General features: G+C 42.6%; 1 protein-coding gene across 1 annotated transcript in view; it reads right to left on the reverse strand.

The window, feature by feature from the left end:
- ETV1 (ETS variant transcription factor 1) overlaps positions 1 to 24360 on the reverse strand; it is a 104664-nt gene that overhangs the window by 23804 nt on the left and 56500 nt on the right. Inside the window, exons 6-8 of the mRNA XM_066628328.1 lie at positions 22918 to 23047; positions 15933 to 16121; positions 10318 to 10565 (exon numbers count right to left, since the gene is read on the reverse strand). Coding sequence (XP_066484425.1) covers positions 10318 to 10565; positions 15933 to 16121; positions 22918 to 23047 — 567 coding nt within the window. The remainder of the gene's footprint in view (positions 1 to 10317; positions 10566 to 15932; positions 16122 to 22917; positions 23048 to 24360) is intronic.

A 24360-nucleotide genomic window follows, 5' to 3' on the forward strand; every position in this document is an offset into this window, starting at 1 on the left:
TAAAACGCATGCACGCATCCCTTTAATGTACTGCATCTGCCTTTCAATTTTAACAGAGAGTTCCAATCTATATGCACAAAAGGACACATGCCAACATTTTATCTCACTGCTAAAATAATAAGAATAACATTTCCGAGCATTGCTGTTATTTCAGAGAGTGTATGTAGTTCCTTTTGACCAGTGATGCTGCATGAAATAGTTATGTAGTACTCAGGTAGTGCTTTTCAAGACCTCAATCATCTCACCTCAACCTTGTAATGTAGGCTTGTATTTTAAACTGGACTTTCCAGCTCATACATTTGGCCTCTACGCTACACTAGTTCTTTGGCAAAGACGCCTGGGCAGATTGTAGAACCCCACACATGCAATGAATCTCCCACAACCATGAAGAATTGCTGGATCAGGACAGTAATTAGCCTACAGAATTGTTTCTCTTTAAATACATTTCCGTAACACAAGTATGGTGAACTCTTTTTGTTTGTATCCCAAATACTGTGGCAGGGACATCAGGATCACATTAAAAGGAGGATGCAACAACAACCAAAAAAAAAAAAAGTCTCCATTAAATTAAATTAAAAATTAAAATTAATTCAGAATAACAGAAACATTGCATTATGACAGATGCCAATAAATACAAAAAGCCAGGCTTCTTAGAAAAAGAACTTAATCCCTACCTCTCATCTGGCAACAAACCTACATGTTGTAATCTAATTTGGCTAAAGCAATTCCTAAAGAAACCAAAACACACGCAAAATAGCAGCCACAGTTCTCCCTGAAATACACCAGACTGCTCTATAGTGAACTGCTGGTTTACTCTGGCATCATCATGACATCCGGTTTTCAAGAAAACACATTAGGTAACAACAGCCTCTTTCGACAAAAGGCTACTTTTTTTCTTGACAGCAGAACCAAAACAGAAAAAGAGAGTTAAAAAAAAAATGTTGACATTTTTCATGTAACACCCCATTTGGAATTTGTGGCTCTCTATTTTTGAGCTTCTTGCACACCGTATTGGGATTCTGTCATTTGGGATCAGCTTGTAAACTGGAGTTTAACTGGTTCTTTGCAAGAAAACACACACGGGCTTCTCGCCCTTTTTTCCTCTTGCATGCTTTGGCTGTAAAACATCTGCGCGGCTCGCCTTAGCCTCTTCCTCCACCCCACTCTCCGCCTGTAAATTTAAGTTTCACCAAACACTGCCTGTCTGAAGTGACATATTTGAATGGAATTCAGACCAACCAGTTCCTGTTTATCTTTCTGATTGGAGAATGTAGCCTTCTCATTCACCATACATTAGGAACACACCAAGGCCATAAGCGGTGTCAAGTTACATGCAGAGGAGGCCAGTGAGCATTAATCATTACTTCAAGTCAACAGGCAAGCGCAGCAGCTGATGGAACACTACACCCTTTCGCTCTGTATAAATGGACATTCCAATGTGTGTGTTCTCCTCCCACCCCCTTTCTCCCCTTCAGCATCCATTTTATGAATGAAACTCCAGGCTGCACAGAGTCCATTCATATAAAAGCTTTGCTTACTGGGCTTAGCCTCTAGGGATTAAGTCAGTCTTGGGTAAGGCTGATGTGATTGGTTTAAGACAAGCTTCAGCCTTCCATTACTGATTTAAAATGCAGCCGGTGTCCATTTGACCTGCGTTAATGCACAAAGAGTAAATCCAGACTGTATTCTCAATCCTCAAATCAAATCATTAGCCAGTGCCACTTACTGTAACTGTAGATTCAAAGGATATTTATCCATTTCTTTGAAGAAAGAAAGAGGGGGGGGAAACAGAAGCAAGACATAACTTTATAGCTGTTGCCTGTTAGAAATGATGTAGCGCTCTCTGCCGAAGCACAATGGATTTTATGAGGGTTATTTCTGTAAGAATCATTTTGGGTTGCAATTATATACAAGCTTACCTATAAGTAAGTCCCACTAAACTCAATAGGTCTTACTTCTGAGTAGATATGCATAGGATTGCACAGTTGGTGACAACTTTTTAAGTTGGTGCACAGAAGGAGAATTGGGATTGGGCAAATGGGAGAAAGGAAAAACTACTCAGAAGTGCATTTTCAAAGATAAATGACCTACTTCAAACTCCACAAATATCATCAACACACCACACATGATTACCATGGCCAACTTCTCATTTTTCATAGCAGTAATGAGCAAAACCTCCTGTTCATACAGTCTAATCGTCACAGATGTCAAAATGAAACTTCATAGAATCTCATCAAACATTTCATCTCATGAGAAGAGAGCCCATGAGTAGAAGGTTACATCATCAAGTCAACACACAATCACTGAAATTACAGATTTCATTACTCCATACAGGTGTCCCCTTATATGGATCCCGTTATCCTTGGAGCCCCACACCTTGATCTCCATTATCTTTGTTTATGTAGATTACTTTCTCCCAAAGTGATGTGGTGTCTTGCTCGAACAAACTCTGTAAGCAAAAAGTTTATAGCCAGATTAGCAGGCAAGCAGCCCGCAGCCTAGAAGGGAGACTAAGAGTAAACGTTCACTTCCTATTTCCTGCTTTCTGTTGCTCTTTGCACCTCTTGTGCAAATGCATTATGGCAGTCAACCAGTTTTTTTTTTTAAAAAAAGAGATGAATGGCTCAACCCTCAGCCACTTACAGCTGATGGGAAGGGCACATGTTCCATCACAAACATGCCATTGTGGCTGCTGGGGCTTTACCTGGGACAAATGTCACATCTCTGCGCAGGTCTTTTGTTTGGATTGGGCTATAAGACTTTTCACTGTCAAGCAGGCAAGAGTTCAATGGCTCTGTTTATGTAGCACAGGATCACACTTTGTGCTGAAGCAATGGAAACATTCTCAGAGGTGACAAAACAAGGGTTAAAACCACAGTTCTGCACAGAATGAAAATTCGCTTTCCAGAACAATCCCAATACAGAGTAAAACGTAAGACCAATATAATGTCATACATGCAATCCTCATAGAAGCTGTGGAACAATTAGCAAATGTAGTGACTTTCGGTAAGATACTGTGGTATTAAATACTAGGCCAAGGTATTAAAAGAGCAGCAGGGGTGAAAACTAAGGCGAGCTCTTAGCTGAGATACAAATATAAACTCCAGTGGATCAAGAATAGCTGCTTGTCATCTCACTGTTATCTGTGGCAATCAGTTACAATTTTCCCCTTGCAATATAATAATCCGGCATTGCGAAGGTAGTGCTTATTTGGCCTTTAACAGAAGTCTTTATGGTGGGTCAAATACAACGATGCTGGGGGGTAGGAGTTCCACTTTGTAGGACATTTATGATGTTATCTCAACAGGTATTTTGTAGTTATGGATATTTCAAAATTAGCATGAATGAAAAAGAAACGAAAGAATGGCTTGGGGCCAGGGTATGTGAGAGGCCACCTTCTTCCATACAATCCAGCTTGTCTTCACTGGTCATCAGAGAGGGCGCTTTTAGGAGTGCCGCTGCCCATGGAAGCGGGAAGGGCAGTGGCAAGGAACAGGACCTTCTCCATGATGGCAACAACTCTGGAATTTCCTCCCTCTTATACAAACTGCTCCCTCCTTGAAGGCTTTCCGGTGGGGTCTAAAAGCATGTCTTTTTACTTTAGCCTTTTGAGTTTTTTATATGGATACAGGGTATTTTAAAATCTTGATCAGTTTTATGGTGCAATTTTTAATTGAATTCTGCTGGTTTTATCTGCTTTTTATTGCTCTTGGCTTTTAAAGAGATTTTTAAGTTGCTCATTGGGTTTTAGGAATGTTTTCTAATATTCATATTTCTTTTTTAAAAATTATAATACATATATTTTATCATGTTTGGATGCCACTTTGAATGCCATGAGGGAGATAAAGTGGGGTATAATTGGAAAGTAAGTAAGTAAGGGTGCAATCCTAATAATAATAATAATAATACTGGTATTTATATACCGCCTTTCTGGTCATCGGATTACTCCTCTGACTTTACTCAAGGTGGTTCCCATAGGCAGGCTATCTAAACCCCAAGGGGATTTTTACAATAATAGAAAGATACTATCTTTCAAGAACCGCACAACATTTCAGATGGATCTTTCATGGTCTGGTATCACTTCTGGCCCCCAGTTGCCTCCCATGCTGGCCGACAAGCAGCTCCTTTATCTCTCACTTGTAGGGCAGCCAAGATGCTTCTTTGCTCACACCAAAGAACAGGTGGAATAACTCAGCTCAGCTTGTCAGCTGCTTCAAAGTCTTGCCATTCATGGAGCTGCCAGTGGCCTCAAACTGGCGACCTTCAGATGTTATCTTCGGGCTAATGGAGGCTCTAAAGCACGTAAGTGGAGACATACGTGCCATAAAGCACATTTGGCCTCCTCAAGAGTTGGCTGGGCTTCCTGACTTGCCTGTTCCAGCGCAAGATAGGATTGTGCTGCATGTAACTCCAAAATACTAACCCAAATAAATTGATCGCAGCAGAGACATACGGGGATGCAGAACTTATCCACATACATTTATATTGAAATAGCCTTGCTGCCAGTATTAAAAATGTGCCGGTCAATGGGAAGAGAAGTTTAAGTCTGATATCAAGGCATACTTTTTTCACTAACTCTTCTTTCAAAGACTGCAATGGTTATCAAAGGACTGAAGGGGAGAAACAAATTATGGAAGAACAGTAAATGTACATAGTCTTTATGCAAAACATGTCAGCTACTTGGTCTTTCCACCCAACTAATGCAATGCACCCAACTAATTTGACCCCTGCTAATTGGGTAAGAGGCACTTTTTCAAGTGGGTGCTCCTTTTTTTAGCAGGGGGAGAGTAACTGGCCCACCTCACCCCAGCACTGTCTGTTCTAGTGGCTGTCTGCTGATATTCATTTGCATCTTTTTAGATTGTGAGCCCTTTTGGGACAGGGAGCCATCTAGTTATTTGATTTTTCTCTGTAAACCGCTTTGTGAACTTTTAGATGAAAAGCGGTATATAAATACTGTTAATAATAATAATAATAACTCTCTGAATTTGCTCATTATTTTGCTACCACCCTCTATTGGCACACAGACATAAGAAGTTGTCTTTTATAGACTCCAATGGTCTGAGTAGTGTCCAATGTTAATGATCTATCTAGCTCAGTATTGTTTACCACTACACCAATATACCTCACACCACTAAAAACCACAAGACTTTCTAATCCACATTTCAGTTTTGTCTATATACACTGAAAGCAGACACATCACAATGTGGGGAAGTGCACAACACTTCCACCCTTTCCATATCACACCAGGAGAGATAGCGAGATGGATGGATGGATGGATGGATGGAAAGAAAAGAGAGAATAGATGGATAGAGAGAGATGGATAGAGAGATTGATAATGCACAAGTCTCTCCTAATTCCACTCTGAATACTTACTTGTAATGCAATGTTACTGTAAGAAAGCGGTAACAAAATACTTATTACTTATATAAGTAATAACTAATACTTATAACTTATTATAAGTATTATAATATTATATTATAATATTATATATATAATATAATATTATAATTATAATATTATAATTATATTATATTATAATTATAATATTATACTATAAGTATTATAATATAACTAAGTATTAATGCTTATAATACTTAGTAATAACTAAGTAATAACTAAGTACTTATAAAGTACTTATAACTAATACTTATTATTACTTATAAAGTTATTAAAAACTTTATAAGTAATAATAAATACTAGTTTAGGAAAAGGGTAGAATGAAAAAAATCAGGAGGTACAGCTGAATGCCATCCACATTCCAATGACGTTCAATGCAATCCATTCATTCATAGAAACTTTCAGAACTCTACAAAAAAAATGCCAGGCTGGAGACAAAGCAGTCAGTCATCAGCACCCTTTGGGATCTTGTAAAAATAAACAGAACTACTTGAGATGTCTGATGAACCTGCTAGATGTCACAGACACAGTGAAAGCCACACCTGCAAACAGCCAGAAAACTGGCAGTATAGCTACATCCCAAAGTGCCTGAAACACAGAGCAACCACTAAGCAATTGCCTTTTCAATGGCAGACAGAAAGAATATTATGTTTTGTATTGACAGTTGTTAAAAATATGAAATAAATCATGCAATATTTTAATGGTCCAACTTCAGTTATTGATAAAAATATGTAAGCTACTGAATAGCTTAGAGCTTTTTATCATGAGGAATTCTGTGTCACTTAAAAGCCTGTGTATTCTAACAGAAATTAGTCAAGTCAAAGACCTGGTCTTATTTTATATTTCTTAATTTTCCCCGCAGCTTGGCTTCGAGGATGGGTGGAAAAATAGAACAGCTTCTACTGTTGACATTTCTTTTCTTTTTTTCCATGTTCCATTATCTCAACATTCTGCAACAGAAATTGCATACCTGCAATTACAATTACAACTAATTGATCTGCCATTTCCGATGTCATAATTAATGTCATGTTTTAATAGAGTTATAATCATTCCATAATAATGGTTTTCATTCACCAGAGTTCCAAAACGGGTAAGAATATAGTGCTCAAAAGCAATCTGCAGTTATGAGGCTCTTTCAAAATATCCCAGAAGGAACATCTTAGTATAATAAACTTGCAAGGCAGAGTTTTGAATTTTTATCTGGACAGCGTAAGGAAGATCATGCAAGCCTTTTTCTCCCCGAACATCCATAGGCATAATAAAATCAAATTGATTTTGATGATTCAATGGCAAAAACATTACCTCTTCTAAAGTGTTATTTAATGTACTCTTAGCAAGGATGGGGAAAAATGATGGTTTCTGGTGAACAGATGGCAACAAGACAAAATATCACCTGACCATAGTTGTTGACTGCAATTTATGTTGTGTACAGATGTATCAATTTAAATGCAGGGATTCTGAAGCCAATAAAAGTCCTTTCTGAGCCCACAAATCAATTTTTCACGACTACAGTTCGCACTGCCAGTTCATTTTTAGAATTAATTTTTCACCAGCAACACCAGCAACAACTCCTAAAGTTTATAACGATGAACAGAAATGAGTGGGAAAATTGGAAACAAACATATTGGAATTACAGCTATCCAAATCAAAGAACATTGACAAGTATGGTGTCTCCCAGAATGTGCATGGAAGAACTGCAATGCTCGTGTCGGAATCAAAATAGGGCTTAATGGAGCCCTATCTCACCTGCCTCAGGGAACATGCAGCACACCAACCATTACTTAGAATGGGAGATGATCAGAACATCCCCAAGTTCCAGCAAAGAATTTACTCAAGCGCAAAGTGAATTCTGAACCAGTTGTCGGTTAGAAAGGGGGGTCTGGGTGGGAAGAGAGAAAATGTATCAGTCTCCTATTTCAGATAATGACAAGCATGTGCACATGTTGAAGAAATGAAGGGAAGAAGGCTCTGGTGCAGGGGTGTCAAACATAAGGCCTGGGGGCCGGATGCGACCCCCGGAAGCTTTTTATCAGGCCCTCAGGCTCTCAGCTGCTGAGGTGTTACAGTTGAAATGGCAGCCCACATGAAAATTGGGCTTTCCCAAATCTTGAAATATGACCAAGGTTTGTGTACTTTCTCTTCTGTCATTTGCAGTTAATGCGTTTCTATATGAGAACAGGGTCTGATTTCTGGCCATTAGCTGCTTAATGACGTCACTTTCTGCTTAATGACATCCCTTCTGGCCCTCAGCTGGAGCCCTGAATGCTAACTTCGGCCCTCTGTATGAAACAAGTTTGACGCCCCTGCTCTATTGAGTCCTCTGGCAATTCCTCCATGTGCACATGACTGAGACATGAAGAGGGGTTTCAGCTCCATAACAGACAGGGCAGAACCAGTGTTTGTGGGTTTTTTTTTGGGGGGGGGGGGCATGAGCACTACCTTAACTCCAGAGCCCAGGTCAACTAGACAGGCTGTCCTGAGCTCCCAGCTGAACTTTGGCCTTCAGGGCCTAAGTTTGCTGTATGGGTAGACCTGGGCTCCCATCTAAACTCCGAGCCTGGATCTACCTACTGGGTAGACCTAGGCTCTCATTCCAACTCTGCCCTCTGGAGCCACCTGTTCCAGCAAGGTAGACCTGGGCTCCTGGTTGTGCTTGGGCTCCTCCCCACTGGCGTGACAGTTTGGGGGGGAGCCATATACTCCTGGCCTGCTTCCCCCCCCCCCCCCGGATCTGCACCTGGTAACACGGCACATGCTTTTAATGCGGAAGGTCTCATGTTCAACCCCTGGTATTTATGGATAGGGTCAGGATATATCCCTCCTTGACATCTTGGCAGTGGCATAGCTAGAGGGGGGCAAAACGGTAAGCACTGCAGGTGCTTCAACACGCAGTGTAAGCAACCTCTCCCATTCACCATTGGAGCCATTCCAGGCAGCAAGAGCAACATGCTGTTTGGTTCGACAAGCACCTGCTCACTGCCATTGCTGCCCGGAATGGCTCCGACAGCAAGTGGGAGTAGCTGCTTATACAGCGCATTGTGGTGCCTGCAGTGTTTACCGCTTTGTCCCCCCCTCTAGTTATGCTACTGTATCTTGGAGAGCTGCTGCCAGTCAGTATCAACGACACTAAGCGAAGATGGTTCAGCTAGGTGGTCTGAGTCAGGATACAGCAGCTTCATTTGCTCAGGACGGTCTCCCCTAAACAGTCATTTTATCACGCTGAAAGGCATGAAATGCTTTGGAAGAACTCTGTGTGAAAGGCATCCATTAGACACAACCACAGACCAATTCAGAAGGATATGCACACATGGCAACAATCAAGGACTCTGCAAGGGCAGTGTGTGTGGTGGTGGTGGGGGAGAACCGTTAACATACTAAATGAATGTTTAAGCAAGAATATTTCTGAGCAGCAGGAAGACTTACTAAGTGTAAGAGTCAACAACTGAGCTTGTGTGAAAAGGAAAAAAAAGTTCCATATCAGCAATGGGAAACAGATGCCCACACACACCACTCTATCAGATAAGAATCATTGTGATAGGTAACAGGGGAAAAAACAAGTCAGATGAATAAACAAAAATGAACAGGCAACAACTTCAGCTCAGACTATGAGGAGCAAAATTGCTCACGATCCCTTTCTTGCCAAAACAGCCGACCCCGTGTTGACAATAGAACCTCCTTGCCCCTCAAATGTAGCAGGCTACAATCCAATACACATCTTCTTGGGAGTAAGCCTCACTGAACACAATGGGACTTACTTCTGAGGATTGCACTTTAAGTGCATGTGAAAAGAGCATAAAAGCCAAGCCAAAAACTGTACTTATTTCTCTGTTGCAGTGGTAAAAAGCTCATTCTGCTAACCTGAAACTTTACCCAGGTTTTGAATAGGGAACAAAATATTTGCAGATTTCCTCCTCAAAACAATAATAAATTCTGAGGGATATGTGCTTTTGAGATTTATTTATAGATATATCTTAACCAAAGCCTTCTGACAATGTAACAGGTGGTCAATTACATTGACTCTGTTAGGTCAGGGATGGAGGATTTGTGGACAGCAGTCATGTGTATGCAACTTCATGATGCTGTGGATCTGGATCTCTAGGCTAAACACCTGGCAATCATCAACAATGGCAGCTTTAACCGATAATATGCTGGCTGTTTCTCCAACCGAAGGAGCTGAGAAAGTAACAATCTACTGCACTCATACTGTATGTTCTTATAATAACAAAATACAGCCACTGAAAGCTAGTAGCACAAGCTGCCCCCTCCTACACTACGTTACCTGTCCTCAGAATTCAACATCATCTTCTAAACAGTCTGACAGATTCTCTAGATAACGCTAAGTTCAGATAAACAAAAGCGCTTAACTAGATACTGCTTAATCAACAAGGAGCTGTAGATAGACTGCGTAAATGTTAAATATTTTGGTTAACCAGGAATTCAGCTGAATGCCCACTTAAAGTAAATGCAACAAAGGGAACAAGCACAGTCCTAAATAAAGATGGCACTCATGTCAAACTTCCAATTCTTTCTCTCTCTCTTTCTTTCTAAGAGCGCAGGGGACTCCACAGACAACACAGCCTTAGCAGAGTAGAACTCTATCATGAACTATATATTGTTAAATTCAACATCTCAGTTCTCTTGTAACAACTGAAAGGTCTTGCTTTTCAGCAGACTGATTTAGAAACTGCTCCACAGAGACAAATGCCGTATTAATGTAATAATCAAACTCAACTTCATCTATTGTGCAATGCCAGCACTGCTGACCTGGAGACTGGCACGACGAATGGCATAACTACCAAGCATGAGAACTCAAAGTAGCTTTTCAGTATGTCTAAACTTCTCTTATGAGGCTTGTTTAACATGCTCTATTAAAAAAGCTTCTACTGAAACAAAAATAAAGAATAACCTTCCACCTACCTGAATCATACGCAAAATCTCTAGGTTCCTGTTTAATCATCATCATAGGAGGGAAGGTTTGATTGGCTGAATTGCCAACCATGGCATTGTGTTCATACACTGGGTCATGGTATTCCTGTTTAAACCCTTGAGGTGGGAAAGGGATGTTTGGCTCAGACATCTGTCGTTGGTACATTGGGCGTCCTTCCCGTGGCATCGCAGGCAAAGGAGGGAATGAATTGCAAGGTTCTGAGAGCTGACGGCGAAATCTAGGATATAAAATACAGATAATTCAATTGCAGTTGTGGAGTGGTGTGAATATGGAACCCAGAAGGGAAAACAATGGTTGGGTACTATCACAGCAATGTTGAGACCTTTTTTGATTTCTGAGATATGAAAATCAAGCACGCACACACAGCTGGCAAGTTGATATTTTTTTCTTCACTGTCCTTTCACTTCCATTTTCCATGTTATACAATTCATGACTGAAACACTAGCATCTGTTAAAGTGATCTTGTCCAATTTACTCTGTACATTTCATCTTATCTGCTTGCAACTTCAGCCTGCGTTTTAATATAAGTCTCAGTCTGGGGAAAAAACATTAAGGGCATGTCGTATTTTGCAACACCAAAAATATTCTTTGCAAATAACAATTAATGTTTCTATATTAATCCACAGAACAGAAGCTAGGCTACTATTCAGAAAATTATTTATTTGAAGCAGGCAAACTAAATCATAGTTCAAAACTAAATTGGTCTGATGTAAGTTCAGGGGTGACAGCAACAGTCAGGTTGGGTGCTGGTCGAGGGCCCATTCAGCTGAGTCGCACCTTGACTCAGGTGAGTCACTCCTTGACCACTGCCACTTTATAGTACTGGTGACAATGGTAATGTTCAATTTGCCATCATGGGGTGGAGGGCCATTGGGACCCTGTGCAAGAGTGTTGTCTTGGAGGACCCAGAAACCTAGTGTTAGCACAGAGTAGGTTTTCAGTTACTATTTGGGGGCAAACCAGTTTATTTGGGCAAACTAGTATTGGGTAATACTTTGCCATTATATTCGAACACGAGAAAATTACGGTTTGTGCAAAACACAATTTTTGCACAAACCATAATTTTCCCATGTTTAAATATAACGGCAAAGTATTACCCAATACTGTTTTCCCAAATAAGGAAATAGGGAGGGGGGAAAAATAAGAGTGCATGCAAGGAAGGGAGCACATAAGGCCATTGCCACTATGGATAAATAGCTCTCTTATGAGCCTAGTTCAGCCATAACAATCACCATGGTTCAGTGTTATAAGCTTGAGCTGGCACAACTGGGCTTCTGTTCCCTCTGCTTCCATTCATTTTTCATGCAGGTTTAAAGCTTCATAATTTGTAACAGACTGGAATATCCCATCATGTCTGAATTTCTTGTTCAAACCATACTTCAATAACTAGCTAGGATATCAAACCAGGTTGGTTGTGATGTCTGAACTGTCCGATTACGCCCTTACATGGGAAATTATCAAAAGAGCCAATTTAAAAACAATTAAAAGTCAAACAAAATCACTGAGAAATTGTTTGGTCGCTGCCTTTACTCCAGCAAATAAAATTCAGAGAAAGGTGGTGTAGTTATCAGAAATGGCGCTTTCCCCTTAGAATTACTATTTAGCCTTCTCCCACCCCTTTTATAGAGAACATATCAGAATCTGCATTTCCTCATAGGAACTGCAAGACTAGGGCAAACATGGCTATTGTTTAAAACAGATCTCTTTGCTTTGATCCAGTCAAATATTTACATTTACAGATTCATTCAAAGTAACACTGAGAGCATTCATTCCAAAGAATGACAACACCACAGTCTAGAAACAAATACATTTTCACACTGCTAAAAATAATTCTGTGCCGTGGTGAAAGGAGTGATGCCTTGGCAATCCACCTACACATTCAGAAAATAAAACCTTGGACTCAGAGCATTAGAAAATAGCTACGTTGACGGGCACAGCATTCATTTCCCCCTTTAGTCAAGAAAAGAGGCAGGAATTATCATTAGAAACTGCCAAGGAGTGAACTTAAAATAAGAAACAGGCTTGCTTGTGAAGTCTCAGAGGAAGTTAATAATGCTTCCACTGGAAGCTCTATATGGAATCAAGCCATGTGTTTATACAAGTGGCTTTGATTCCTGTTGGTACTTGTTAGGGCCATTTATATTCCAGATGCTGGTGCCTTTTGTGAAATGTGTTACTGGAACGGCAGGTACGCTAACTCAGGGGTTCACAACGTTTTATAGTTCTCCTTTCTTCCATATATCACTGGTTGTCTCTTGCCCCCTCTCTCTGTAGTCCAGCCATGCCATGCTCTTGCCCCTGAAGAGTTGGAAATCCCAGCTAAAGTTTATCACAATGGATGATGTCACCTGTAAGCAGGTTCGTCAAAGAGTGCTCTGCAATGAAGGCGTTGTATTGGGCTCGAGATATCCTGAGCTCTGCAAAGCCAGCCTTACCATGCAGCACCATGAGATCACTTGGATGCAATGCCAAACCATGGTTTGGTTTGCTACGTGCATGAGTAGCCATGAGCCACAAAGTTTGCAAACCGCCTCTTTCCTTCAGGCAGTGCGATATTCAAATACTCTTCAGGATTCTTGGCACTCCACTTTGCTGCTGCATCTCAACATGGCAAGTTATGAACTGATCTTCGCTTATGGGCAAATTTAAAACCAACCATAATTCACCACATTCAGGTCCAACAGCAAATGATGGTTTGCTGAGAACACAGAAACAATCCTGTTTCAAAATAACCACAGTGCAGAAGGGAGGAAGGCCATGACCCCAAGGTGCACGAGCTCGTGCATGAAGTATCAAGCGATCATTTGGTATAATCCTAGTTGGTGCATGTACTGACACAGCATGGCCTGCACTGGTGTGAGCTGTTCCAAAAGTGCCGTAAAGCACTTTGTGACAGCACTGCAGTTGCCGGCGCCAGTGGAGAGGCACTGCATATTGGCAAAAGCAGCAGACTGTGTCGGACGTGGGAAATTCCACCCTGAGCAGCGCAAAAGCAGAGGGATGGTGGGGAAAAGCACGGAGGGGGAAGAACTGGGCAGAGAGGGGATGGGATCGGTGGCCCACTAATGTGCGCCGCAGCCTATTCCCCTTCCCAGGACCCGTCAGCTGACATAGGGCAACACAGCCTGTGTCAGTGATTGAGCTTGCACAGGTCTGTTGTCTCATAGCGGCAGCTGGGACTTATCATGCAGCAAGAGGACAAGTGTCCCCTTACCTCGGAGAGATCTCTTGCCTGCCAAATTCCCTCACAGGATGTAGTGCAAGCTGAGCTGGTGCTACTGCATCACACTGGATTAGGTTGTAAGACAGCAATGTTATACACACACATGTGTGGATGTGAGGTCCACTGAATACAACGGCCTTCTTTCCAAGTAAATGTTCATGAGCATGCCTAAACTGCCTATTTTAACAGTGGGGAGTTCACTGGGCAACAGGAGATTTCCATCACCAAGAAGGACCTAAGCGAAAACATGAAGTCCCTGAAGGAGTCATGTAGCCGTCATGTCTGAAATTAATTACATGTCGATATTCTCAAATGACCACACAAGGCAGCTATCACCAGATTACAGAGGTTTGAATCGCATTGGCAAAAAGTCCATAAGCATGCATGTGGGTCTACACATTAGCACATGAAAAAGGAAAAACAACATGTAACATTGAAACTGGATCCTTGAGAATATGCTCGGCAAGTCAGAGCATAACCAAATAGTAAATGTTTGATCAGACCTGTATAAACAATCATAATCACAATTCAAACACAGTCACAGCAAAATTTAAGCAAAATAGGTTTCACTCAATCAATGACTGCTTTGCCTAAGGACCACAAATACAAAAACCGAACAGGGTGATTCAGGGACGTGGCTGAAGCTTCAATGGAGTTTTTAAACTTTTGTGGTTTTGCTCAGTCTAAAGTTATTTGAACGCAGTTTGTTTTGGCAGCTTAACTTCCTTTTCCTAAGCTGTTGCATTTCAAAAAGCTGGGGGGGGGGGAACCCCACACCCTTTCAATGGACACAATGCAAATTTTTACAAGCTGCAATGCCTATGAACCATAGCTGAAAAGGCATTTAAATAATAATTCAGGAAAACTGCCTTGTAATTTACGGCCTCACCAAGCCCTCTCTCTCTCTCTCAACTCAATGGCTACAATATATTATTCATGGATTTGGCTCCAAGCAAATAAGTTATACAGGTACATACACCCTACCTCTAGCCCCCTCCCCCCCAACCATTGTGGGTTATGTCTGATTTGTATTTATTACCCACACCACCTCTAAGGCGCTCAGGGCAGCATTTATCACCCTCCCTTCAACATTACAACCACTATGTGACAGGTTAAGCTGAAAGACGGTGACTGGCTTAAGGCCATCCATTGAGCTTCACATAGCTAAGAGGAGATGTGAACTTGGGGTTTTCCCAGTTCTATTTCAACACTGTAACCCAGTGGTTCCCAAAATGTCTGCCGCAGCACCTGAGGGCACCGTGGCACACGCACAGGGGCGTTGAGTGATGTCTCCGTTCGCCCCTCCTCCTGGCTCTTCTGGGCAACACCATCTTGGATCTCGTGAAACCTCATGAGATCTGGGTGCCTCCATCTTGGATCTTGCACCTGGATCTTGGGCACCTGGCTGAGCCAGGAAGAAGAGGCTGCAGGGGCACCATGACCCCGGTAAGTTTGGGAACCACTGCTCTAACCACTATGTAACACTGCTTCTCACAAGCCACACTTGTACACATTCACTACTATGGAACCGCAGTATTTTTTAACATTGTGGATTCAGAGTAGTTTGTTCACAGCAACTGCTGACTCTGCCTAACTAGAAGGCCTCATTACCCTATCCACCCATCCTAGGTACTATACTCCTTAAAGATCTGAGTCTTATTCAGACATTGCTGCAACCATGGACACCATTCACAGTTACAGTAGTTCAGGAGCAGGCTGGCAAACCCCATCTCTCCACACCAGCGTGTTCTGTTGCTCCCCGGGGATTGCTCCCATGTCACCCAGACAGTGGCGTCACTAGATTTTGCATCACCTGGTGCGGGGAACCAGCACGTTACCCCCATAACGGACCTCCTCCCATGCAGGGAAATGCCCTAGGCAGGGGGCATGATGATGCTCCTTTACTCTGCTCCTGCTGATTTTTTTTTTGCTATACCCTTCGATAGAATAGAGATATTTCAATGTGGTTTGTTTCATTGCATTCTGCATGAAAATATGCATCAAATAATATATGACAATATGGTATTACATGAAAATACCAAGATTTAAAATTTTTTTTGCCAGTAGTGGTGTCACCCCCCTGTGTGCATCACCCAGTTTGACCCACACCTCTCCTAGTGACACCACTGCACCCAGACAAGTAACCACAACAACCTCAATGGCCAGAGCCTGGAGCACAGAATAAAGCAGGGCTACAAAAATAAATTTAAATTTAAAAAACCTTCTCTTTGTGCTGACCTATCAATTACTTCGTTACTCCTCAGGGCTTTCAGATCTCATCATCTCCCAGGGCCACAAACGAAACAAACATGTCCATCATAAATGCTTACTTTGAAACAGCCAGGAAAAACTCTCCCTTACCTGTGGTCCATGGGAAAACTATTATCTGGGAGGGGCTGGGCTGGAGGCAGATGAGCAGGAAACACCCGGTCAGGTTTAGGATTCTGAGCCGAGTTCGGAGATGCATGATGCAATGGCGAAACTGGAGTGCTTGATGGAGTTGGTGGGTTGGAAGGCCTCATTCCCACTTGTGGCTTCTGATCATAGGCACTGCCGGTTAAGGGAGAGACATACAGGTCCATTATAAGAATCTACCCAGCATGATCCTCTCACAGCATGGTTTGTGTTGGCTGTGGACATGGAACATTTGGGATTTATCATACCAGCACAGTACCAATTGTTATCTGTCTATCTTTGTTTCCCATCGCAGGCTGCGAGTTAGGGACCAGACATCTATGGACTGGATACACACATCAAGTAAATTATTATTATTATGCTATTTGCTTGGCAGATTCCTTCGTCATTTTGTTTGAATAATTTGTTTTATTCTCTTTCTAAAGAAGAAAAAAACATTAGCATTGCAATAACTAAAGTGTTTTATATAATTTTTTGCAAGATTTTGGACGGGAAAAGTTGATTAATTAAAGGTTAAATAAAATATGGAACACCATTACAGTAGTTAAAGTCACAGCTTTTAACAACTATGACAACAAAGAGAATACAGAATTTAGGGCGCAATCCTAATCAACTTTCCAGCACTGGCATAGCTGTGCCCGTGGGGCATGTGCTGCATCCTGCAGTTTGGGGGACAGTCACGGAGGCCTCCTCAAGGTAAGGCGATATTTGTTCCCTTACCTCAGAGCTGCATTGCCCTTAAGTCAGTGCTGGAAAGTTGGTTAGGACTGCGGCTTTCGTTGTTTGGGTGTATCATGCAGAATATTCTATCGAGACATGATGATGTTTGCTACAGTACAGTGTCTCTGTTATGTAAGACAGGAATTGTGTACAGGTTGATGTATTTGCACACTGTTCCTATTCAACTAAGGGCACAATCCTAACCAGGTCTACTCAGAAGTAAGTCCTATTTTGTTCAATGGGGCTTACTCTCAGGAAAGTGTGGTTAGCCTAAGAAAGAAAAACTCCAGCTATATCATGTTGCCACGGTGTCATTCTCTTCTGCAAAAGAGCTATAAGAACGCTGGTTTGCAGTAATATTTGAATTCAGGAGAGCATCAGTACGTATGTTGTGCAACGCATTAATAATAATAATAATAATAATAATAATAATAAACTTTATTTTTATCCCGCCCTTCTCCCCAAAGGGACCCAGGGCGGCTAGTGTAATAGTAGCCTATTTATTAAATAGTAGCCTATTTATTATAGTGTAAATAGGAACTTCTCAGCATTTGTGCAGTGCTTACTGAATGCCATATGGATAATCTCGTAATCCTTACAGCAATTTTGTAAGATAAATATCCCCACATTACAGAGGGGATGCTGAGGCTGCAAGAGAGTGGCTAGTCTAAGACCACCTAGCGAATTCATGACAGAGCAAGATCTGAACAGGCAGAGTCTTGAGCCACAGCTCTGTATCTTATCCACGGTAAAGAACATAAGAACATAAGAACAGCCCCACTGGATCAGGCCATAGGCCCATCTAGTCCAGCTTCCTGTATCTCACAGCGGCCCACCAAATGCCCCAGGGAGCACACCAGATAACAAGAGACCTCATCCTGGTGCCCTCCCTTGCATCTGGCATTCTGACATAACCCATTTCTAAAATCAGGAGGTTGCGCATACACATCATGGCTTGTACCCCATAATGGATTTTTCCTCCAGAAACTTGTCCAATCCCCTTTTAAAGGCGTCCAGGCTAGACGCCATCACCACATCCTGTGGCAAGGAGTTCCACAGACCGATCACACGCTGAGTAAAGAAATATTTTCTTTTTTTTGTCCTAACCCGCCCAACACTCAATTTTAGTGGATGTCCCCTGGTTCTGGTATTATGTGAGAGTGTAAAGAGCATCTCCCTATCCACTCTGTCCATCCCCTGCATAATTTTGTATGTCTCAATCATGTCCCCCCTCAAGCGTCTCTTTTCTAGGCTGAAGAGGCCCAAACACCATAGCCTTTCCTCATAAGGAAGGTGCCCCAGCCCCGTAATCATCTTAGTCGCTCTCTTTTGCACCTTTTCCATTTCCACTATGTCTTTTTTGAGATGCGGCAACCAGAACTGGACACAATACTCCAGGTGTGGCCTTACCATAGATTTGTACAACGGCATTATAATACTAGCCGTTTTGTTCTCAATACCCTTCCTAATGATCCCAAGCATAGAATTGGCCTTCTTCACTGCCGCCGCACATTGGGTCGACACTTTCATCGACCTGTCCACCACCACCCCAAGATCTCTCTCCTGATCTGTCACAGACAGCTCAGAACCCATCAGCCTATATCTAAAGTTTTGATTTTTTGCCCCAATGTGCATGACTTTACACTTACTGACATTGAAGCGCATCTGCCATTTTGCTGCCCATTCTGCCAGTCTGGTGAGATCCTTCTGGAGCTCCTCACAATCACTTCTGGACTTCACCACTTGGAAAAGTTTGGTGTCGTCTGCAAACTAAGCCACTTCACTGCTCAACCCTGTCTCCAGGTCATTTATGAAGAGGTTGAAAAGCACCGGTCCCAGGACAGATCCTTGGGGCACACCGCTTTTCACCTCTCTCCATTGGGAAAATTGCCCATTGACACCCACTCTCTGCTTCCTGGCCTCCAATCAGTTCTCAATCCACGAGAGGACCTGTCCTCTAATTCCCTGACTGTGGAGTTTTTTCAGTAGTCTTTGGTGAGGGACCGTGTCAAACGCCTTCTGAAAGTCCAGATATATAATGTCCATGGGTTCTCCCGCATCCACATGCCTGTTGACCTTTTCAAAGAATTCTATAAGGTTCGTGAGGCAAGACTTACCCTTACAGAAGCCATGCTGACTCTCCCTCAGCAAGGCCTGTTCGTCTATGTGTTTTGAGATCCTATCTTTGATGAGGCATTCCACCATCTTACCCGGTATGGATGTTAGGCTGACCGGCCTATAGTTTCCCGGGTCCCCCCTCTTTCCCTTTTTAAAAAATAGGCGTGACATTTGCTATCCTCCAATCTTCTGGCACCATGGCCGTTTTGAGGGACAAGTTGCATACCTTAGTCAAGAGGTCTGCAACTTCATTCTTCAATTCCTTAATAACTCTTGGGTGGATGCCATCAGGGCCCGGTGACTTATTGATCTTTAATTTATCAATCAGGTCTGAAACATCTTCTCTTTTAACCTCTATCTGACTTAACTCTTCGGTCAGGAGGGGCCGTTCGGGCAGCGGTATCTGCCCGAGGTCTTCTGCCGTGAAGACAGATGCAAAGAACTCATTTAATTTCTCTGCCATCTCTAAGTCTCCTTTTATCTCCCCTTTCCCTCCCTCACCATCCAGAGGGCCAACCGCTTCTCTGGCGGGTTTCCTGCTTCTAACATATTTGAAGAAGCTTTTATTATTCCCCTTAATGCTGCTGGCCATGCGTTCCTCATAGTCTCGCTTGGCCTCCAGTATCACCTTCTTACATTTCTTTTGCCACAGTTTATGTTCCTTTTTATTCTCTTCATTAGGGCAAGACTTCCATTTATGGAAGGAAGCTTCCTTGCCCTTCACAGCCTCTCTAACTTGGCTGGTTAGCCATGCGGGCACCCTCCTGGATTTAGTGGAACCCTTCTTTCTTTGCGGTATACACCTCTGCTGGGCCTCTATTACTGCTTATTAAAGAAGCAGAAGTTTTATGCCTGTTATAGTAGGCAAAAGGGGCAACTTTGTTTTCACCATAACATGAAACCAAATCAAACATGCAATCAAAGTAGATCTACTCAAATAAAACCGTGGGAATTCCAGGGCAAAAAGGAAGTGAGTATGTGCTTAATGGACTTAATGTCAACCAACACCTCTTTCTGGGGAGTTCGGAGAAGCTTACACAGGATTCCCTGGTGGTTTCCTGCTCAAGCACTTTTCACGGCCAGATTCCTTTTGCTTCAACAGATGGATCTTGTGTGCTTTCAGACCACACCAGACAGGTCCAGGCATAATGATTCAGTCCAGGCATATGATTCAATTACAGTTTAGAGTCACTAGCAAGAGCCTCAAGCTCACACACTTCCCTGAACTTTTCGTGCACAAGGAGAGTAAATTAGTAGTTTCCATTCATGGTTTGGAACTCCTATCACATTCTAACCAGAGCTGTTAACAAGCCAGGGTCTGAACCAGGTTTGATAAACTGTGGTTACAACAAACTGGGGCTTCCTGGGTCCTGCTGCAGTAACAAATCACTATTTCTTCCAAATGAAAACCTGCACGTTCTTCTAGGTCATGAATGGAAGCTGTTAATTTCCAAGGCTCATGCTGGGCATGCTAAACCATGTTGTTCAGTCATGGGTAGGTTCAGTCATGGTTACCATTAGGACTGAACCCACCCATTGTGTTGCTTGCAACAAGGCTATTTCTAATTTTGTTTTTCCACAATGACCAGAAGCACGAAGGCAGGAAGAAAGAATCAGCTATCTTCAAGAGGGACCAATTCCCTTGGTTTTTGTCATTGCTGCTGTAACAGATGCATCAGAACTTTTGACTGATTTTTTTTCCTGGCATTGAAAACGCAAACTATATTGTTAAGGTCCTCCTCTCTACTTATGTAGACAGTCGTTTTCTTAACCATTTTAACATAAAACAAGAAAGATTCTGATTCTGCAAAGATGAATCTGTGTTGCAGGATGTGGCTATAACAGGTGGCCTAGATGCCTTTAAAAGGGGGACTGATTTATGTAGGAAAAATCCACCACAGACTACAAGCCATGATGACTATATGCCTCCAAGGTTTTAGAAGTAGCCTATCTCTGAATGCCAGCTGCAAGGGAGTGGCAACAGGATACACATATCACATTGTGTTCAGTGTTCCCTGGAGCATCTGGTGGCCATTGTGAGATACAGGATGTTCGACCAGATGGGCCCCTGGCCTCATCCAGGAGAGTTTGTGTCCTTAAAAAAACTGCCATGCTTGATCAGAATAAGGATCCCCCAATTGGGCTGCAAGAATCAAGAGTTATAAAACTCTTTGATATACAAAATGTTGATATATAAACTTTATATATATTTACATTTTATACATATTTACAAACTTTAATTAGCAAAGATACATGCAGCAGACGCAAGGCATTTTAAAATGGATTGCATGTTCTGATCAACATCGACCTTTCATTTGATTTATAAACATGGGAAATTCTAATCCAACATGAAAAAGCCCAGAGACGCTTCCAATATAAGTTATTCTACAAAAGACAGGAACAGTTCACGCAATTAAATGACATTTTAAAATACTGAAGGTACAACATCTGCAGGCACAAAATGACCTTCAGATCTGGATTTTTGCTTCCCCTCCCACCCTGTACGAGGACTGTTATCTTTTGATGGGGAGAAATTTGGTGACAATTTTGTAGAAAGTTCCTACCTAGAAGTTAAGAATTAATTATAATCTCTTCAACTTTTATTCGGAAGAAGCAACACAGGGAAAAGTCTCATGTCGACAAACAAGAGCTTCCAAAAGAAAGAGCTATTAAAGAGCATAAAGCTAGCACACCAATTAAAAATGATCCTGCAAGCCATTTAAAAAGTTTTGCTCTGCACCTTTTATTCCCAAAGGGAAGCAACCTGCTTCTGAAGAGATAATAGTATCTGCAAAGCCTAATAAAATGTATTTTTAATCATCATCCACGGCTGCTCTAACACACACACACACACCATCTACAAAACTTGTCAGAATACCTAATGTTTGCTCAGGCCTGTCTCCAGCAAGGCGGCCTTTCTCAGTCTAATGCATAAAATGCACTTCAGAAGAACTTCAAAACACACACACACGTTTTATTATGATAAACAAAAATCCGCCCTTTTGAAAACTCAGGCTGCTTCCAAGAAAGGAGGAATGCATTGTAGAAATTTAAAGGAATGTTATTACTTTAAAACAATTTTAGAACACATCCATCTTCAGCTAAATGTGTTGTCTTATCAGTCTAAAACATGGCCTTCACATACAGAAGAATAAGCTGGTAGAGGGGACTGTACCATTTCAAAATGCAAGTGAAATGCACCTGGAGAGGAGGGGCCCCTGGGACTGTACCATTTCAAAATGGTAGTGACTATTTTGTGAAATGGACTGTACCATTTCAAAATGGTAGTGACTATAAGTGAAATGGTAGGTACCATTTCAAAATGGTAGAGGGGACTGTACCATTTCAAAATGCAAGTGAAATGCACCTGGAGAGGAGGGGCCCCTGGGACTGTACCATTTCAAAATGGTAGTGACTATTTTGTGAAATGGACTGTACCATTTCAAAATGGTAGTGACTATAAGTGAAATGGTAGGTACCATTTCAAAATGGTAGAGGGGACTGTACCATTTCAAAATGCAAGTGAAATGCACCTGGAGAGGAGAGGCCCCTGGGCCTGCACCAGTCAGCACTGAGCCTCAGTGCCACATGGAGGGCTTGCCAGCGCTCCAGCAGCACTAGGTGGTGGTAAGTAGTTTTGGGGTGGGGGAAGGGGACCTGAACTCCGTGTTGGGCCAGAAGGACTTGAGAATAGCTGGCGCAGGCTTGAGAAGCCCCACTGCAGGGCTTGGGGCTTTCCCCAAGTAAAGGGGACCAAAATCCCCTTCCCTCGAGGAAACCTCCGGTGCTGGATGCAGCCATAGCCATTTTGGTGCTGCTGCACCCAGCAAAGCTGCCAGGTTCAGGAATTGGCTGTAGCTTCACTATACTCTTGTGCTAGTTTTCTACTTGCAAAGAGTTTTTTAACAGAAAAGAGCATTAAAACTTTTTTTTTCCTGTTCTGCAATCTAAAGTGGCACATTCCATTATGGGAGGACTTTCACACCTCTATCTACTGAGAGTGTGGAGGAAGGAATACTTCTGACACAGTCACCATCATGACTTCACAGTCTGTTTCCACTGAGACTAATACAAAACACACAGGCTACTTTACCTGACATTGTACAGGCACTTTTCCCCATAACTGAATTTGAACGGTTGTTCTTGACTGCAAGCAGAGCTGAGTTCGGAACATGGACTGTGGGGTTCTTTCTTGATTTTCACTGGGAGACTGTGAAAAGCCACTGGAAAAGATTTTAAAAATACACATAAAGAAACTGAGGTCAAACAAAGCAACCAGACGAGATGAGGGCAAGGCAACAGGATAATTACACTTAACATTTGTATAGTGTTTTTGGAGTGTGCAAAGCACTTCACATGCCTAATCCTTATGGCAATCCTTACAACAACCATGTAAGTATAATAATCTTCTCCGTGTTCTTCTCCCTTCTCCAGAGGGAACAGCGGTACGATTGTACTGCTGGTGCTGGCTGTTGTAGAAGTGTTATAAGGTACTTTCCTGGGAGACACTCAGCGCCAGTGGAGAGGCCAGCGGCAGTTGGCGCGGAGCCTCAGTGCCAGGACTGTTAAGGGATCATCCCCGGGACTGCTAGGTAATTTACAGGCTGAATAGGAGCAGGCCCTGAAGCCTTGGCCTGACTCAAGCCAGCACCGCATCTTGGGAGCTGAGGCTGATGCAACATCGGGTGATGTGGACCAGGTGACTGCTACCTGTGTGTGTGTCTGTGTGTGTCACTCCATGCAGAGTCAGAGTGACTTAGCAGTTTCTTACTCCACACTGATTGGCTGACACATATATAAAGTCCAGCAGGGACAAGCTGGGTTGTGGGAGATGCAGAGTGGAGTTAGTGCTGAAGGCTACGTCAGTGAGAACTGTGATTCGTGTGATATCTGGACTGTTGTTGTACATATTGTAAATAGTAAAGAGGCATTTGGTGGAGAACTTCTGCCTTGTGTCGTCTTGTTCCCGGGAGTGCCAGTGCTCTGGCCTTGGGAGATAGCAAGCCAAGCAGTCGGGCAGCAGCTGGCACTGAAAACCGAACATCCAGCTCGCAACAGGGACAACACAGAACTGGCGTGCCAGGTGGTATCCCCACTGGTTGGTGAGGAGGTTTTTCAGGGTGGGGAAAGGCAAGGGAGGGTGAAGGGAGGATTGGGCCCGGGAGGGGGACAGGGATGGCAGTTGCTGAATCCAATGCCCTCCTCCCAAGCCACTCCACCTGACATGGCACCCCTTGGTTCTGTGCTTGCTAAAGATCTAAGGAGACCCATTGCCACCAGCCAATGTTTCCTTATGCAAAGGAGACTCTGGCATCAGGTCTGGCCCCACAGAATACAGCAATATAGCTATTTCGGTGCCACTGTTCCTTGCTGCAGCACTGATCCATAGGACTGGGCTATCTTGACAGCCTAAAGCAGTGATTTTCAACCTTTTTCATCTCATGGCACACTGACAAGGCACTAAAATGGTCAAGGCACACCACCAGGTTTTTGACGACTGACAAGGCACACCATGCTGCCAGTGGGGCTCACATCT

This window comes from Tiliqua scincoides, chromosome 5 (genome assembly GCF_035046505.1).
Source record: "Tiliqua scincoides isolate rTilSci1 chromosome 5, rTilSci1.hap2, whole genome shotgun sequence".
NCBI lineage: Eukaryota > Metazoa > Chordata > Lepidosauria > Squamata > Scincidae > Tiliqua > Tiliqua scincoides.